Raw genomic sequence first — 19,355 nt, 5'->3', positions numbered from 1 at the left:
TTAAATGCCATACGAAATAGTCATAATTATGAAATAATTATGAAATTATCAGTTAATTGTGACAAAGATTATGACTTTCATAATGATATGGCAAATTTTGTACGTAGTTTATCATAAGAGTTTATCTTTTTTATTTCGATGTTTTGTCATAACTGACTTTTTTCCTCATAATTTAGTATTTTTTTAATCTCAATTTTATGTTGTCAATTGATTTAGTCATTCATAATTTCAGCTTTTTATCTGGTAATTTGTGGACTTATCTCACAACAATTATGACTCACAGTACCAAAGAATGCCTTTGTTCTTCTGACTTTTTACCTTGTCAATTGATCTAGTCATTCATAATTTCAGCTTTTTATCTGGTAATTTTTGGACTTATTTCACAAGAAGTATGCCTCACCATACCAAAGAATGCCTTTTTTCTTCTTCATATGTGACAGAAATTGACTTCTATACTTCTATATAAATCATTGTATTATTAACAATTTGACAAAAAAAAAGGTGTTCATCTGACTAAACAATTTAAGTAGCCTAAGTGGTTTTACTAGTGTTTAATACTAGGCTACTGTACACACTTTGGCAGTCATATATATGTCTATAATCATGTGGCTGTTAAAAAAAAAAAAAAATCATGTGGCTGTTTTAAACGCCTAAACAACAATGACATAATTGTTCCAAACGTTCAAGACGTAAAGAGCTGCCTAGCTAGGATGCGCATCACGGCGCTTTCAGTATTCTTGGGTGGGAAACGTGCGGTCTAGATAGGCATCTCTGTGTGTATGGTGACGGAGCCTGTGTGAAGGGAGGGCTCAGGGAACAGCGGCTCTCAAACTCCCCACACACTTCCTGCTCTAGTCTCGTTCAGAGTCAGCTCAGTCCCATCAGTCGACAGCCAGGCAGCGGGAGCCAGAGGAGGGATGGCGGAGAAGAGCCCTGACCCGAGCGGCTCGAATGGTCGGAGGTGTCCCGCACTTTTTCCCGGGGAGAGACTGCAGCCGCCCGGAAGCGGCTCGTCCAAATGGGTTCGCCTGAACGTCGGCGGCACGTACTTTCTCACGACGAGACAAACGCTGTGCAGAGACCCGAAGTCTTTCCTGTACCGCCTGTGCCAGGCCGACCCCGACCTCGACTCTGACAAGGTATTTATACCGCGAGCTCTTCACTAGCATGACAGTGAACACTAACCGCGACTTCACGTATCCGGACTTTAGGCAAATCAGTTTAACTGTGTAGACGCAAAATAATGGGTTTATAGTCTAACATTTCGCTGTATTAATGTATTTTACTGTTTTAGCTGGACGGCTAGCTAGTAAAGTTACAGTCAATGGAGCTCCGCTTACTAGCTTAGCTTAACTGATAACACTTGATGTGGCTTGTTTACTATTAAAAGTTAGCTTTTGTCTGTCAGATTATGTTTAAAGATGCTGCTTGTAGTATAATTTGATAAGCATTTGCTCGTTTAAATACGAACATAAGTTACAAAAATACATCGCCTATAGTTATTTTATCAGTAACGTTACAAACTTGCATGCTAACGTTACATGTCAAGTGCTAATTTAATTGCAGAACTTTCATTACTGTTTTCACTAAACCTTAAATAATAATAAAACAAAGATTACTTGCCTGTTTAACAATTTGATTTTTTTTCTGACTGGATACTTAGAAATATTAACAAAGTTTCTAGTTATGAACTATTGAAATGTTGGTAACTTAACTGTTTATAATAACATTACGTCTTTACCATTAACGTTAACATGAATTAATAATAAGCAATACTCTTACATCATTTACTAATCTTGGTTCGTGTCATGTGTGGTGCAGTTTTAACATGAATATTTTTAAAATTTAAATTAATTATTCAAAATATTAAACATTAATGATATGAACATGAATACCAGTATGAAGATATCGAGTTGAATAAACACTAATGCATTATTAACTAACAATTCATGAAAATGTATTTATTAGCATTATTATATGGCTATTAAATGCTTTATTATTGTCGGAAAGTTAATTTACTACATCTAATGCATCAATATCCAATGCAAAATATTTAATGTTAAAGGTCCGTTGCTTTGTGCATGAATATGTTATAGCTGCAGGGTTATGAAATGTCATTCTCCATACAGTACCAATCCATAAATTGCACACTTATTATTCATAATCAGTAGATTTAGGTTATGAATAAGCTGGTGTGTTCGAAAACAATGACAAAATTCACATTTAGGAGATAAGCGTTCAAAACTTAGTCTCCCACTTCCTGGAAAAATGGATCACGTATTTTTATGACATCACCACAGACTTCAGCTTCTCATCACTTCTTCTGTCAAATCAAATGCTCTCTAGAATCTAAAGCTTCGCCCCCATGCTATAAATTCCACCTGGCCAAAGCAACCGTTCACACGTCACGGAACCGTATCGGTTGGAGATATGAGTTTGGTTGCTCAAAAGCTTGAGTTTGATTACGTTTTCTAACTGTACGTTAGTTAAGAATGAAATTGCTAGAATTTATTCACAGCTTTACTATTGAATCCAACGTTTCACCAGCGCTCGGATTCGCTTCCATGGTGCTATCAAGTACGACTTGCAGTTTGTGAGGTAAATGCTATTGGCTATTTGAAAAGGGGGAGGAGCCGTTCAATATATCCCGCCCAGTGTTGCCAACTTAGCACCTTTGTCGCTATTTTTAGCGACTTTTCAGACCCGTTTAGCAAAAAAAAAAGATTTAGCATTCTCTCAGTGAATGATCTGTTGAGTGCACGGCTGCTGACAGACGCGAATGAGAAGTGTTTTTCCACGGACTTTTCTTTTTTTATATTTAAAGAATTTAGTTTGACCATTTTAATTTCCTTTCTTATCTTGGGCTTATTATTTGTAATACTCACTCAATATCACAGAGCCTTATTTCATCTGGTTCACAAACTCTCTCAATTCAGATAATTTTCAACATAGGCCTATAAAAAAAGTCATTCATCATATAGCTACTCGTTCTGTTGTCTGACAAAAAATTTTTTTTTAAAAAAATGACATAATGCAAGTATGACGCAATGACATCATTAATATGCTAATTCACAAATGATGTCATCTAAAGACATTTAGCAACTTTTAGGGAAGGCCGTAGCTTCCTTTTACAATGGATATTACATAAATTAGTCGTACAAAAAAAGGTGCATGTTCCAAGGCACTTCAGTGGCCTTTTAGTATGCAATCTTATGCTATAAAACATTTTACTAGTGCTTATCTAAATATATGAATTATTGTGTTAAACTAGTGTTTATCGAATTAAACCATTTCTCTAATGTTTATCTGGTTAAACTGACAATATTACAAATTATTAATATTATTTATGTGGTTTAGTAGAATTGTTTTAAAACTATTTTCTAAGTGTTTATCAGGAGTAAACAATGAGTCAGTTTACTTTGTAAATAAGAATTTAATATTAGTGAAATCAAGTAAGCTTTTTATTTAGTTATTTATTATTTTCTATTGAGTTATTGGTTGTTAAATACCTTTACCTTACTTTTTTAAACTGTGAGCAAAACAGTTAATATAACTACAAATCTTTTAATGCTCGCACACACAACGCGTAATAATTTGCAGGAATTGATCCTGAATAGAATTAGCAACCAATTAAACTAGTATAATTAGTGAATGCACTAAGATATATCATGTCATACAAGTATATACTGGTATTTTTTTTAACTAATCCTCTAGTTTCTTCTATGTGACACAAGAAGAAATAGGTTGCCTGCATGCTTTTAAACTTTTAAAGGTCAGTATGCATCATTTATTAGGGCAACGGCAGTTGAAAGCTGCTAAAAGACAAGTCGTTGCTTATGTTCCTCTGCTTCGTCAAAAATATTTCTGATAAATGAAGTTGTTTTCATTACAAAAAATAGAAATTTTATCTGTAAAGTTGCTCTTGCCAATTGCTTTCTTTATTAAGGGCATATGTTGTGGAGTAAAGCTCTCTTCTTTCCTGACCTCAATATTGATCCGTGGTAATCATGTTGTGCTGGAGATGGATCAGCGTCCCTATGGGCTTTGCTGCATGTATGTTAAATGTCAGCCACACCTTGAGTACAGATAAAGTCATATACCCTTGAGTACTGACAAGACACTGCCTATTATTTCTTTTAAAATGTTCTATAATTTGAACAAACTATCTGAAAAGTCATTATAGCCAGATTTAATAATCTGCATGATGTTTATAATGCTGAAATCGCTTTGCAAACAAGCATCGTCATTCTGATATCGCTCTTTCCTCATCCAGGATGACACGGGTGCTTATTTGATAGACCGTGATCCCACTTATTTTGGTCCGGTGCTCAACTATCTGAGACATGGGAAGCTGGTGCTGAACAGAGGCCTTGCAGAGGAAGGTATGATGGGAATGCCATTAAGAACTTTTAGATATGTCTGGACATGTTGTTAGATTTCAAAATCAGTTGTAACTTGTTTTTAAAGGAGTAGTTCACTTTAAAAAAAACAAAAAAAAAACTTTTGCTGATAATTTACTCACCCCCATGTCATCCAAGATGTCCACGTCTTTCTTTCTTCAGTCAAAAAGAAATTAAGGTTTTTGATGAAAACATTCCAGCATTTTTCTCCATATAATGCACTTCATTGGGAACCAAACGGTTCAAGTTTCTTCACGATCGATCATTTAAAAAAAAACAAAAAAACTTTGTTTTATAAGCTCAAACGCTCGCCTTGCTCTGTTCTGTGATGCGCGTTTGTGACTTCTGTTCGAACTCGTTCATCAAAATGAACAAATCTTTTTTCGAGTCATTTGCTTCATTCAATGAACGAAATGATTCGGAAAAAAAAAGATTTGCTCTTTTTTTAGCATAGACACTTATTCATCGTCTGGTGTCGTTTAAAGCCCTTTGAAGCTGCACTGAAACTCTCATTTGGACCTTGAACCGTTTGGTTCCTAATGAAGTCCATTATATGGAGAAAATCCTGGAATGTTTTCATCAAAAACCTTAATTTATTTTTGACTGAAGAAAGAAAGACTTGGACATCTTGGATGACATGGGGGTGAGTAAATTATCAGCAAAAGTTGTTTTTAAAAGTTAACTACTCCTTTATGTTCTGCATGTTTTGGACATCAAGCTGTTTTGTCTATGATATTTTGGTTTTTATTTAAACATTTTGTCTGGAAAATGTTTCTCAGGTGTGCTGGAAGAGGCTGAATTCTACAATATCACTTCATTGATTAAACTGATTAAAGACAAAATCAGGGAGCGGGATTGTAAAACGGCTCAGGTAAGTCATGTTAAGATTGTGCTACTTTGTGTCTATCAAAACAACTAATCTAAGTGTTTACACTTTTAAATATTTATTCGCAATTGCAAGTTTCTCAAAATGCTGAGAAAAATGGTCAGAATTGCGGGATGTAAACTCACAGTTCTGAGAAAAATTGTCAGGATTGTGGGATAGAAACTTGCGGTTGTGATCAATGTTTCCCCTACCATTGTCCCCTACCCTACCCATAAACGACCCCTGCCCCCCCGAAAATGCTGACGAAATCCAGTCATAAAAAAGGAATTTACTGTATATTTTCGAGGAATAAATAAAAAGCGGTTCACTACGCTTGAAATCAAATCGCGATGTAGACTAGTGTGTGTGAATATTAAACCACAAAGTCTATTTAAATACGATTCCTGCTTGCCTTGTTCCGTGTGAATGAATGGTGCAGCCGACGCGTAGTTTCATATATCACACACACTGAAGCTTGCGCTGTTTTTTGCCTTTATGAAGACAGAAATGCATGAACTTCCTCTCCAGGCTCTAGATCCACTCTGAAAGTCATTTTGTGATCATTTAACCGCTTCATTTGAGAAACTATCATCATGACAAACACACAGAAACTCAAAAAGTCTTCACGGCAACCCGTCAAAACAAAAGTTTGGTTTAACTTGACAGAAATATATTACTGTTGTACAGTAGAATTTAGATATGTCCAGATGTAATAATAGTAACACTAATCCAAATAAATTATGAATTTTTTTGAACAAAGCTGAATTTAAGGAATAATCCAAGTTTTAATTTTAACAATAAAGCTCATTGTGCAGCACGTTATTTGACAAAAAGTTGGCCACACTAACACAGAATTAGTGTGGAATTTTTTCATATATATATATATATATATATATATATATATATATATTTTTTTTTTTTTTTTCTTAAATGTTCATAGTACATGATTTCAATTAATTAGACTTGCTTTTTGATTGCTAAAAAATGACATGCCCATTCCGGAACACTATATATATATATATATATATATATATATATATATATATATATATTATTATTATTATTATTATTATTATTAATATTTTTTTTAATTGCGGGATTAAACTCTAAAAAAAACAAAACAAAAAAATAGGCAGAATTTTGGGATACTATTAGTCCTGAAAAAATAAATAGACAGAATTGTGGGATATAAACTATTAGTCCTGAAAAAATAAATAGTCAGAATTGTGGGATATAATCTCGCCATTCTGAAAAAATGTCACAATTGCCTTTTTGAATGTTGTATTCCCTGTTGGAAACAAACTTGAAGCAGAGCAAATGTATGTGTAAATCTTTCATAAAACCCCTTAGCGTCAAATCTTTAATTGAATGGAATATATTCAAATTCATTATACACTTTACACACTTGTATTTGTGGCACATTGATGCAAAACAAACATATTAACTGGTCTGCATGGTCCTTTCAAAATGCTCCTGCTGTATTCCATGACAAAGGTGTCCTCTGAAACCTGCCTTCTCAGCACCTTAATCCGATGACATCTGTAGGTCTGCAGGAATGACAGAATCATTTTACAATTAAATCAAAGCACAGACAAAAAGAAAAAGTGTGCCTTGACTTTGCATAATATGGCAGGTTTTTTTTTTTTTTTTTTGTATTCTCAAAGTCTTTCTTCTGCCGCCCTCAGCTCCCTGTGAAGCACGTCTACAGAGTCCTACAGTGTCAGGAGGAGGAACTGACACAGATGGTCTCCACCATGTCAGATGGCTGGAAGTTTGAACAGGTGATTGAAGCACAACACTGGGATTAATCACTTGTTTTTAGCATACTGAGGAGTTTTAATTTGAGACGCTCAAAATTTCTGTTCTATTTCGGTTCGTGGCCGAGACTTTACCATTCAAAGGTTTCGGGCCAATAAGATTTCTGCATATTTTTTAAGAAAAGGGATGCATTAAATTGATCGAAAGAAAACACATTTAAGTTACAAAGGTTTTCTATAGGCCTATGTCGCACTTCCAATTTTTTTGTGACATAGGCCTATTTCAAATAAATGTTGTTCTTTGAATGTTCAATTCAGAGTTCTGGGAAAAAAAAAAAAAATATTGCAGTTTCCACAAAAATATCAAGCAGCACGACTGTTTTCAACATTAATAGTAATGTATTTTTCTTGAGCAGCAAATCAACGTAATGATTTCTGAAGGATCATTTGACACTGAACACTGGCGTAATGGCTTCAGAATAAATATATCATTTATTTTAAATTACAATGTTGCACAATATATTTCTGTTTTGCTGAATTTTTTAATCAAATAAGTGCAGCCTTGGTGAGTATAAGAGATTTCATTTTTTTTAATAGTGGTTTGAACAAAATGGTATAACATCGGTTGTCTGCGATGGGATTGCTGGATGTATAGTTACCATCTGATGTAGGGCCCTATGAAATCCTTTTTATTTTTTTTTAAATAAAAGTCCATAAAAAGAAAGTCCATAAAATAAAAATCCAAATTCGGTTTCTTTCCGTTTGAATTTTTGGGAATTAGGTTTTTTTTTTTACCCTTGACTGTTATTTTAGCTGTGTGCTTTTAAAGTTAATGATTAAAATGTATTAAAAAAAAATACAAATAAATTAGGAATGACCTTAAATTTATTGAGGTAATACAGACATTTACTCTGTAGCCTTTTCAGGACAAATACTGCATGATGCAAAATAGCACTGCACTCTTCAAGTGACATCAAAATATGGTTATGAGCTTTAAACTGTCCAGTAATATAAATTATATTAATTTATATAAGTTTAAATAAAGTCACAGTCTGTCTCTCCCTTGCCCAGTGTTGCTCACAGAGTTCGTTTCGCTTTTGTCCAGTCCGGCGCCTCATAAGCCCCTTTTCCACCAAAGCATTTTGAGAACCGGTTCGGAGCCGGTGCCTGCACGCGAACCAGTTCTTTGTGTTTCGACAGCCAAAGAGCTGGTTCTCGGCCGGGAAAACTGGTTCCAAAGCGGCACCAACTCTTTGCTGGACTAGAATTGTTCTTTTACCACGTCATACTTACATTGGGGGCTGGGGCGGGTTTAGATGTGTTCTAAACATCTTTTCTGACCATAATAAAGGATCGCAAATCCAGGAGAAACATTTGCAGAAACACGATGGAGTCCGCCTTTGTAATTGTTATGCTTGAAGTTGGCGCTAGCGTTTTTTTATTTGAAACATAAGCAAAGAAGAAAACAGTCACGATATAGAACAAATAAATGGAAAGAAAAAAAAAAGACATAAGACAGGGGTACATAACTTATCAGAAAAGATTACATATCAAACGAAAAGATATTTCAATTGTTTTTAAAGCGGTGTGCACGTTGCCCAGATTTGCTTCCCCCGGTCTGCGTTTTCACCAGACATACGTTCTTCTGAAATTCACACAAAAACAGAATTTCAAACCAAATATGTAAAATCCCATGAAATTCCGCGTTTCCGCCAATTCCGCAATTCCTTCCTCGATGTTGTGGTCGTCTGTCGTGTCTGTTGTAGGGTGGGTGTAACAACCGTGATTAATGCGCTGTTCTTTAAATGTGATGGATTTTGGTGATGGTGATCTTAAGCTAATGGTTAGACGTACAGTAACTTACTGATTAAAATTTTGGGATGCTAATTTTACTATTCTGACGGTAGTTTGCAAAACAACCAGCCCGTTAAATCAATGCTCATAAAACCTATGAACCAACTCGGTTCAGGTTTGTATGAACTGACATCCATCCACTGAAAACTGTAGTGAATGGGGGTGTTTTTCTGTCTATATGTGGTGTAGAGGTGCCGTTGGCCAAAGAATGAACCGTGTGGTATAGGAGGGTTTTCCCCAGCGAAGTGAGTGAGGTGTGTGGGCTCTCCTGACCTGCTTTTGGCTCGTCCTGAAGTGTTACCTTTTATGGGCAGCTGTAAGGTGACAGAATGCCAGGAATTCCCTGTAATGCACCTTTGAAAATGCTGTGGATGAAAGCAACGATACATACAATGTTGGGTTATTTCCATCAGCGTTAGATGTCATCACCCATCATAACTTATTAGAAAATACTTATATATATGTCATTAATGTTGTGATTCTGTTTTACTAAGCCTCTAGTATAACATGTACTAATAATGAACTGCATTTCTAAATCTCTGTTAATATTAATTTTAACATTTACTAAAATATTATATTATATATTTTTATATACATATAAAATATACATATATTATTATATACATTTTAAATTAGCTTATTTTTGTATAATTGTATTAATATTGGACTAATTTTAATGCTACTAAATTTTACGAAATACATGTCTATATGCCCTGATACCACTTATTCCAGAACGTGTCCGATACCTATACTTTATTTTTAGTGCTTGCCCGTACCGATTACCGACACCTGCACTTTCATTGTATTTTTAACTTAAATATTGGGCAGAGAAGCCAAAAGAATATGAATTGACTTAGAAGATAGTTTCTTCAGTTATTTTCATGCCTAATTATGTCTGTTACACTTTTGTAGGAGCTACTGTTCCTTTCACTATTCATATGATTGCTCGTATCATATTGTATCTTTAATTTAAAGGGATACTCCACTTTTTTTTTTTGGAAATAGGCTCATTTTACCACTCCCCCAGAGTTAAACAGTTGAGTTTTACCGTTTTCGATTGTATTCAGACGACTTTCTGATATTTAGAAGAATATCAGTAACCAGACAGTTTCTGGTCTCATTGACTTCCATAGTATATTTTTTTCCTACTATGGAAAAAATAGTAGGTAGTTATCAGTAGTTTTACTACTGATAACACTCAGTAGTAAATACTGATAATATCAGTAGTTTTCCTACTATTGGTATTCTTCTAAATATCAGAACATCGGCTGAATGGATTAAAAAATGGTAAAACTCAACTGTTCAACTCTGTGGGAGTGGTAAAATGAGCCTATTTCCAAAAAAGTGGAGTATCCCTTTATTAGCACAGTTGATATTTAGAGTTGCTTCAGCAGGTTAACCAGTTGATAAAGAGTCAAGAGCAGTGAGTGATTTTTCTCTGTCTATAAAGACGTAACTTTACAGTAATTAAATAAAACACAACACAATCCACCCATTTTAAGCTTCTTAAATACCGGTAATATAAACATATACTATTTAATCTTTATTTTACTTATGAACATCTAAATAATTACAGATCTGTGTAAATTATTAAAGCAGCACTCTGTAACTTTTTCAACCTTTATAATATTTTTCCAAAACCTTAACCTAGGTGTGGGGTAGGGTAGGGTGTTATATTAACGATAAAGGGTGCCATGTGCGTAGTATAGCGCCGTTTTGTCATATACGTTCTATGTGACGCTAAAGGATGAGAACGGGCTGGTTGAATGACAGGTTTGCCATAGCCTGACAGTGTCTGTATCGCTTTTACTGGCACTCTGTAAGTTCGGGTGGGGGTAGGAACCCGAGCACAAAAAATAACTACAAAATTCGACTGCTTTACGGCATACATCACTTCCTCAAATTCCGACGCAAGAGCCCAACAAGCATTTTTTTTTTTTTACTTCTGTATGTTGTCATGGCTCCGGTCCAGTGCATCAATCTTCCCCCGCCTAGCAAATGTGAAGTGCGTCAGAAACAGAGCGCGTGCACGATTAATTTACTGTTGGTAATGTGTTGTGTAGCTTCATCCCTCGCCGCATCCAATGTAGACTGCATTGCTTTTCTTTTGAGGGCGCTTAACACACTCAAGCATCCCTGTAGAGCCGGGGCGGGCAGCTCATGCCAGATCGAGACGTGAAAGTATACTGATTACTGAGTTTGGTAGGGGCTGCATTCTTGCAAGTAAATAATCCATGATTAGATGGACAAAATAATCGGTCAGGATAACTCTCCTATGTCTGCAGGCTCATGGTCATGCTTGTTATTTCTTTTTCTGGTGAAAGTGTCTTGCCTCAGGCTTTAATGCAAATCAATTTTTCAAATTTGCAGATTCATTGCAGCTTGATATTATAATATTGACAATATGGCTATTATCCACCACACAAACATTGAATTAGCATAGCCATTATGTAAAACAGTAGCCTATAGGTTAACGTTACTATAAATACGCTGACTTTTAAACGTGAGCTACGTAATCTTTTGACATGAAAATTAAGCCCATGAAACTATATTCATAAGACATGCTGAAATATATGCCAATGCACCTGGGATGAAGACATTTCACACGAAACACTGGAGTCTGTCCAAGATGTGAGATCTCCTTCCTTCTGCAGAGTTCGGGGGTATCGCTTCTCAACAAATGCACGCGTGTATTCCCTAGTGTAACCATGACAGATTTTACGACAGTAGTAGAAGACCATACTGTTTCCCAACTGTAGGGGGACCCCGAGAGATACCCCGAAAATGGTGCTTTAATTATTGAGAGAAGTTATGTGTAAACACAGAGATAAAAACAGCGTTCTGTCAGCAGGTATTTCATAATGTAGACCAGCTAAAAATGATTAATTATGATAACATGCCAAATGAGATGGACTCTGTAATTCCATTCTCTTCACTCCTTTGGTGTATTGAACAACACAAACCTTTTACAACCATAGTTTAGACGAATGCTTACATTTATGAAGTTGATAGACTCCTGTTCTTTATTTTATGTTCTCAATTTCAAAGCATTTGACTTTGTAAGTAATTTTATTTATTTTAATTTTTAATTTTACATTTTTCCTGTTGTCAATATTAATGCTGTTGTTATAAATAAAAAGATGAAACTGGGGTATTATTAAGCTGCACTTCAGAAATTCAGGTTATTTAGAATATTTTATATTTGTTTTTATTTGTTTGAATTTTACATGCATAGCCGTTACCTGTTTGTTTACTTGATCAAAGATAAGAAGGCACTTTGGTGACATTACACTATATTTTTGATTGTAATTGTAAGTGTAATTGCAGAAGTTGCAGTATTTAAAAAGTGTTAAAACAGTTATAAACTAGAGCCCGACCGATAAAGGATTTTGCAGGCCGATACCGATACAAATATTTGTTGGTTTTAAAATCCGACATTCCGATATATCGGCCGATATTTATTTATTTATTTTTTTTTTTTTTTTCAGAAAAGCACAACAAAACATTAACAGATTTCCCTAACATTAGTTATTTGTAGTTATGTATGAGTTTTAACTAAAATAATATGATAATGCATTTTAAAAAGAAACTTGTTTCTTTTATTGTCGCAACAGGATAGAGGAACCAAAGCTCATTAATGTTAACGTTAGCGGTCTTCCACTGATGATAGTGGCATTAGCTAGCTTTGTGGTTAGCTAGTCTATGATGTTCCATAATTTAGTAATGGATAACGTCATAATGCAAATTGTAAAATATACATTTTCAATATAACAGGCCAAGGAGAGATGATGCGTCTCATTGCTATAACTGTCATGTACTATTAAAGAAATACTTAAGTCACATTGTCAAAAGTTAAAAGGACAGTCAGTCAACTACACTGTAACAACGTTTTTTTTTATTTTATTTTTGAAATATTAATTTATCGGCCATTATAACTGCCGATACCGATAGTTTGGAAAATGCCTAATATCGGCCGATATTATCGGCCTGCCGATATTATCGGCCTGCCGATATATCGGTCTGGCTCTTTTATAAACGTGTGGTCACACACTATACAAACAAGGTTTAAATTATATACACAGACATCCTACGTCGACGACAACTTTAGACGCATTTGTTGTTGAATTGGCTGACATCGACTGAAACAACTATTGTCTCAAAAATCATAAAATACACTTACTGTTACTGGAGGTGACGGTGGATCGCAAACAGTAGACGACGATCCACACTTGAGGATTAACTTTGAAGCAATAACTACTTTGAATCGACCCTCGTTCACAAAACAGTCAGTCGAATGATTCGCTCAAACATAAAATTATTTACGAAGGAAAGGCGCCACTTAAACTTCCAAAATACAATACATCCACTGTGTTTTCAGTGGCTCTGATGTCGGAAATAGGTGAAAACTACTATGTATGTCATTATTACATCCCATCCCACAACACAACACTTATGTTTCCAAGAGACATTACCGGCTGTCGTTGAAACAATGGAGGATGGTGTACAGATCACCGAGGGCGGGGTCTATGCCACAACCACACTGTCAATCAAACCCCTTGCTCAATTCTACGTCACAAAGCGCTGAATCTTAGAACAGCTCGTTCTGAGGCAGTGCATATGATTTATTGAGATTGTAAAAAAAACACTGGGTGGATTTGCTCACACACTGCCGACACACATTTATGTTTAAAGTTCAAACACTATGTAAAAGTGAATTTTGCATAATAGGTGCCCTTTAAATCACAGATACAGGACACTGCAGTTCACAAAATTTCACTGTTTGCATGTGCTTTAAAGCCTTGCTGTTTAAACATTTCTTTCCTGTGTTGATGCGCTGTTCTAACATGCACTTTTCTGAGTACCTAAAGTACACACACTAAAAGCCTGTCAAACAGCGCCTGGTTACAAGTTATCTTTCTAGTCCGCTAATACTGTCAAATACACACAAGGTTTGCATAAACACAGTTGGTTATGTCTAAAGTGATAGCAAACGTGTAATTTACGTGTGTATTAGGCACGTCGTGTGCAGGTCTTAATGACAGTAGCCTCATAGTAAACATGTTGCTGCTTGTCCTTAAAGGCACTCTATGCAAGATCTGTACCTTAATATAACAGCTTCAAAATCGTTTTGGTGGTTAACAAAGTCATAGTAGGGCGAATCATCCTGGTAGGAAAGCTTGGGGGGGACGCCGCCGGAAAAACCAGCCATGCAAGTTTGAGAGTGGCGCCCCTGACACAGCGCGTGAGAATCACGAAATGGTTTACGGCAACGACGTCACACGCATCAACAACATCATACTGTATGAAGCTACTTTCGAAAAAGGGAAAGAGAATCGGACCGTGCTAGTAGAAACCGGACAAGAGTCCACTCGGTCGGGCTTTCACTCGTTGGCGCGAGCTTAAAAGCTGCACTGGATTGTAACTGCGATGCTGACCTGGCGATCTTGTTGATGGACTTGAAAGTAAATCTCTTATTTATAAACTTGTTTGTATTTATATACTTGTTTCTATATTGTATGTTTCTGCACTGGCTTGTGGTATGTAATTTTTTACGGTGCTGTTCATTCATCCGTTGTTGATAATAAGACCAGTTCAATAATTCTCACATATGTCTATAGCTTTCGATTACCAGAGCTTTAAGCAGACTTCCTAAAAACAGTCGTTTCTCTTAGTCTTGTTGTTTTTTTCGTTATGTTTTATTGCCGAGCTTGCCACAAGAGCTAGTTTGCCAGCTGAACTCAGGTGTTGTGATGTGTATTTATCACGTATCTTTAGTCCTGTGTCTGGTTCGGATTTCTTATGACGTGTGTAAGTTACTGTTATATCAAGTTTATCTGACTAACAGTACACTTCCCTACTGTAACTTCAAATTGTGTTGATTATGAATCAATCAAATCTTGACGCTGTTGATGTTGATTCTTGCGATTACCATGAGGACATAGTCAATATCTCACATAATTATTAGGATATATATAAGCCTAGAGGTTGTAAATAATTGAACACAATTTGCTATTATGATAAATTGTAATCATGTCTAAATCATAACGTCCAATGTTATGAAATAATGCGACGTACATTTAACTTGATTGATGTCATCTGACATTTTGTAATGTTTACATTACAATCAAAAAACATGAATGAAATTATACAGTAGCCTATACACTATAGGCTATTTACTTCTGATTTTGCAGAAATCATGTAAAAACGCTATAAGCCAGCAAACGCGATAGGCAACTTTATTGTTAAAAAGCAGTCTAGCACTTGACAGTAGTTCAGTAGATATGCAGTAACAGGGGAATAACGGTTATTTACGACAGTGCAAGTACACCACAGCGGCTCTAGAGGTCACTGTTTTACAAAAAAACCAGAGAGTGCATAGTGTGCCTTTAAAGGGACGGTTCTCCCAAAAATGAAAATTCTGTCATCAACAATAATGCTGTTCCAAACCTGTATTCATTTCTTTCTTGTGCTGAACACAAAAGAAGATATTTTGAAGAATGTGGCTAACCATACAGTCTAGTCTAGAGCCAGACCGATATATCGGCAGGCCGATATTATCGGCCGATATTAGACATTTTCTAAAATATCGGTATCGGCAGTTATAATGGCCGATAAATGAATATTTCAAAAATAAAAATAAAAACGGACGAATCACGCTTCAACCATCTCATGAGTGTTGGAGTTGTATAGTTTGTCCACCAGAGGGCACTCTACAGTGTCCCTGTTGGCAACAATAACGCGCCACATCCTGCAAGAGTCGGGCAGAGAGAACCAGTTATGCATTATCATAATATTTTAGTTAAAACTAATAATTAACAACAAATAACTAATGTTAGAGAAATCTGTTAATATTTTGTTGCGTGTTTCTGAAATATCGGCCGATATATCGGAATATCGGATTTTAAAAACAACAAATATTTGTATCGTATCGGCCTTCAAAATCCTTTATTGGTCGGGCTCCAATACAGTCGCTGGTCACCATTGACTCATATTTTTTCAATTAATTTCTTGAATGCTAGTCTTAAATAAAGCACTGTTTATTTCATTAGTCTGTTAAGTCGTGAATGTGTAATGTGTACATCTGTTCTTATTTTTTTTAAAACAAAGCAAATAATGACAGATTTTTTTTTTACCATCACCACTTTGGCCGAAATGTCTGCAATTATTATTTTTTTGATATTTTGTTACCTTGTAAGGCTTTGTTTTTAAAATTGGGACATTGGTTTGGCTTTAATGCTCAGTCACCTGTAAAATAGTCGAACCAACATGAAAAAGAATCGTGATAAAATCGTGATTTTTTCCTGGAAAAACACAACAAAAACGTGATATGATATTTTTGCCACATCGCCCAACCCATAGACCACTGTTATTATTAATTACTATCAGGATGAGAAGAGAGTATCAACCAGTATAACAAAAAATACCCTACTTTTAATGCAAGCATGTTTTTCTTTATTTTCTTTTGATTTTTGTGGTTTTACTCATTATCATTATCAGGCAAAAACTGAATTTATAGTATCATAGTCAAATCAGTTCACTATGGAAATACTGTCGTCATGTGTTTTCCTTTCCTCTCTCCCGGCAGTTGGTTAGTATCGGCTCTTCCTACAACTATGGAAATGAGGATCAAGCTGAGTTCCTCTGCGTGGTCTCTAAGGAGCTGCACAATCAGTCATACGGCACAAACAGCGAGCCCAGTGAAAAGGCCAAGGTGAGGATAACAGAACCCTTTTACAGTCTCCCATGCACTCTATTCCTCGTGCACAGACAGAAATAGTCACTTGCACACAGATCGTAAGAAAATATCCCACAGCTCTGCTCTTCAGATGGTCACATGGCATAACAGTACTCAAAGAGTTGATTAACCAGATCAAATGTGTTCATGCCTGAGTGTTTTGTTTCCCTGCATGCTGTGCACGCTGAGGATATGGAAATACTTTCTTTTTTTTCCCCCAGTATTTCTTGGTGAGGCATCATTTACATATCACTTAAACTGATAATTAGGTCTCTGCTGAATGCTGAAGGCAGTGTCGCTCGCTCGCTCCCTCCATCTCTGAATCTCTTGTTACTAGTGCTCAATTTGACGCATGCTGTCTGGCTGTACTCGTGCCTATTTGAAAGCCCTAGAATCATATCCTTAGCTCATCCAGTCTGCTTTTTTATCCTAGATAATGATGGGAAACCTGCTCAATGTTTAATGTACCCCCACCCCCCAGGTCAATAGAAGTCATACACTGTCATAAACGCATTAGAGTGAGATCACCAATACAAGGCATTGTTGTACGCTTCCTGTGAGGTCCACACAAACGCTTGAACAAATAAGCAAAGGCCTCACGGGTGGGGCCAGGGGATATAGCAAAAGAAGTCATATATGATTTTCATATATTTTTAAAAGATATTCAATAAAAGATAAAAGTTTGTGTTTTTACATAATATATGTGGGTGCACTGTGTATAATTATTTTATATACATATATATAAAAACACACACATGCTTGTATATTTTTAAGAAATATTTTCATGTATATACTGTATATAGATTTATATATAATTTATATTATATATAAATATAAATATTTTATATATAAATATATTTTTTTTTCTTAAATATGCATGTGTGTGTATATATATATATATATATATAAAAAAATAATTATACACAGTGCACCCACATATATTATGTAAACACAAACTTTTATTTTGGATGCGATTAATCGTTTGACAGCCCTAATAAATATATATATATATATATATATATATATATATTTATTTTTTCAACCAAACTGCCATTAGCCAAGTAGTAAAATACAAAGCAAAGTCAAAGTCACATTAGCAAAGTAGAACATTAGTGAAATTCTCCCAAAAATTTTATTAAATTTTACTAATTATATTAATTATAATTTTATTAATATTTTGTTGTGTAGATTTTATTTTTACTTTCCATATTAATTTAGGTTGATTTGTTTTAGTAGTTTTGTGATTTTTAGTTTTTATTATTTTTAATATATATTTTTAATTCAGATTTAGCTTAATTTTTATTCAATTAATTTTAACTTATTTTAGCTTATTGTAAAGGCGACATTTCTAATTTTTATTTACTTAAAGTTTTTCAACTAACGTTTATAATATTTTATTTTTTCATTTTTCAACAAATGTTTTAATAGTTTTAGTTAACAATTATAACCCTTATTATTATTATTATTAAACATACAGCCATATTAATTTATTTACATAATTTAAAATGTTTTCATAAATGTTATGTACTCTGCAAATACTACTTTGAACATTTGAGAGTCGATTCGGTGTTGAAGTGAACCAGACGATTCTCTTTTTCTTATTTTTCTTCTTCTTTTTTTTTGTGATGAATTTTAAATCTTGTTTTGAATATTTAATAAGTCCGCCCCTGTTTTATCTAAACATTGCTGACTTTCATCATCCACTCCATCCATTAACAGTTATTCCTCTCTTACAGATTCTTCAAGAACAAGGCTCTCGAATGTGAAACAGCGGTTTTATTTCCTCCGGTCCTGCAGTTGCCGGGCAAAACAACATGCACCATATCACACCGAGAGAGAAATTTGGCAAGCGGAATGACAACCTATTTAAAGTGGATGTTCTGTTTTGATTTGGAATAATTGACACTTGTTTGTGCCTGCACAGTTATACCGGACTGTTGACTTCGGCAGATCTATCTGAATGGTTTTGTTTGAAAGGTAGGAATATGCATGTCATTAGTAAGCTGAGCAAAAAGGGCCTCAATCACATCTGGTCCAATCATATTTACTCAGGGTCTCTAACCGACTTTCACAAAATATGTTTATCACGTCATTTGTGGTCCAATGAGCAATTTTTTGTCAAAAAAGAAAAAAAAAACATATATATTTAAAACTGTATATATTATGCCAGGAAGTTAAATCTCATCATTTGAAATTATAGTTAAGAGAGTGGAAAAAAGTATTTTTGATTGAGATTACAATATTCAGATGGCTTATGCGTAACGTCGACTGGTAGGGAATGGTGGATTTTTATAGCAAGGATTTTTGTTTTAGCATGTTTGTAGGAATAGATAATGATTTTTTTTTTACTTGCGTAGTGTTAGTTTTTATACCAGAAGGGTGAAACATAACAGTTTGCCTCAAAGTTTCGTGAGGTTTTGCTGTTGCTGCCTTGAGTTGGTTAAAAACAGTTTAAAAATGTTTGTCTTCCATCCCCACATTCATTCCATTTTTTTGGATTTTTGTTAAACTGGAACTTTTTTAAATGTTTTTTTTTTTTTTTTCATGACCCAAAAAAAAAAAAAAAAAACACCAGACACTGTTGACAAATGAAACGCGTTGACTTTGTGAAAGAGATGTTTATAGCTAGAATTGGTTTAGATGGAGAATTAAGGCAAGGCTACTAAGAAATTGAGCCTGATTTGTTTTGGCAATACCGTTTCGAACAACACTTTACTTACACGACAGTGACTGTTAATTAGTGG

General features: G+C 34.9%; 1 protein-coding gene across 1 annotated transcript; it reads left to right on the top strand.

The window, feature by feature from the left end:
- Positions 1 to 815: 815 nt before the first annotated feature.
- On the top strand, positions 816 to 18,784 carry kctd5a (potassium channel tetramerization domain containing 5a). The gene is made up of 6 exons (XM_039687067.2): positions 816 to 1,139; positions 4,274 to 4,382; positions 5,180 to 5,271; positions 6,951 to 7,046; positions 16,462 to 16,587; positions 18,348 to 18,784. Exons 1-6 carry the CDS (start codon positions 918 to 920, stop codon positions 18,375 to 18,377), a joined length of 675 nt encoding a protein of 224 aa, XP_039543001.1. The 5' UTR covers positions 816 to 917; the 3' UTR covers positions 18,378 to 18,784.
- Positions 18,785 to 19,355: the final 571 nt, after the last annotated feature.

This window comes from Pimephales promelas, chromosome 3, assembly GCF_988280905.1.
Source record: "Pimephales promelas chromosome 3, fPimPro1.hap1.1, whole genome shotgun sequence".
NCBI lineage: Eukaryota > Metazoa > Chordata > Actinopteri > Cypriniformes > Leuciscidae > Pimephales > Pimephales promelas.
Note: the sequence above shows the minus strand (reverse complement) of the source record. Positions and strands in the feature narration are given on the sequence as shown.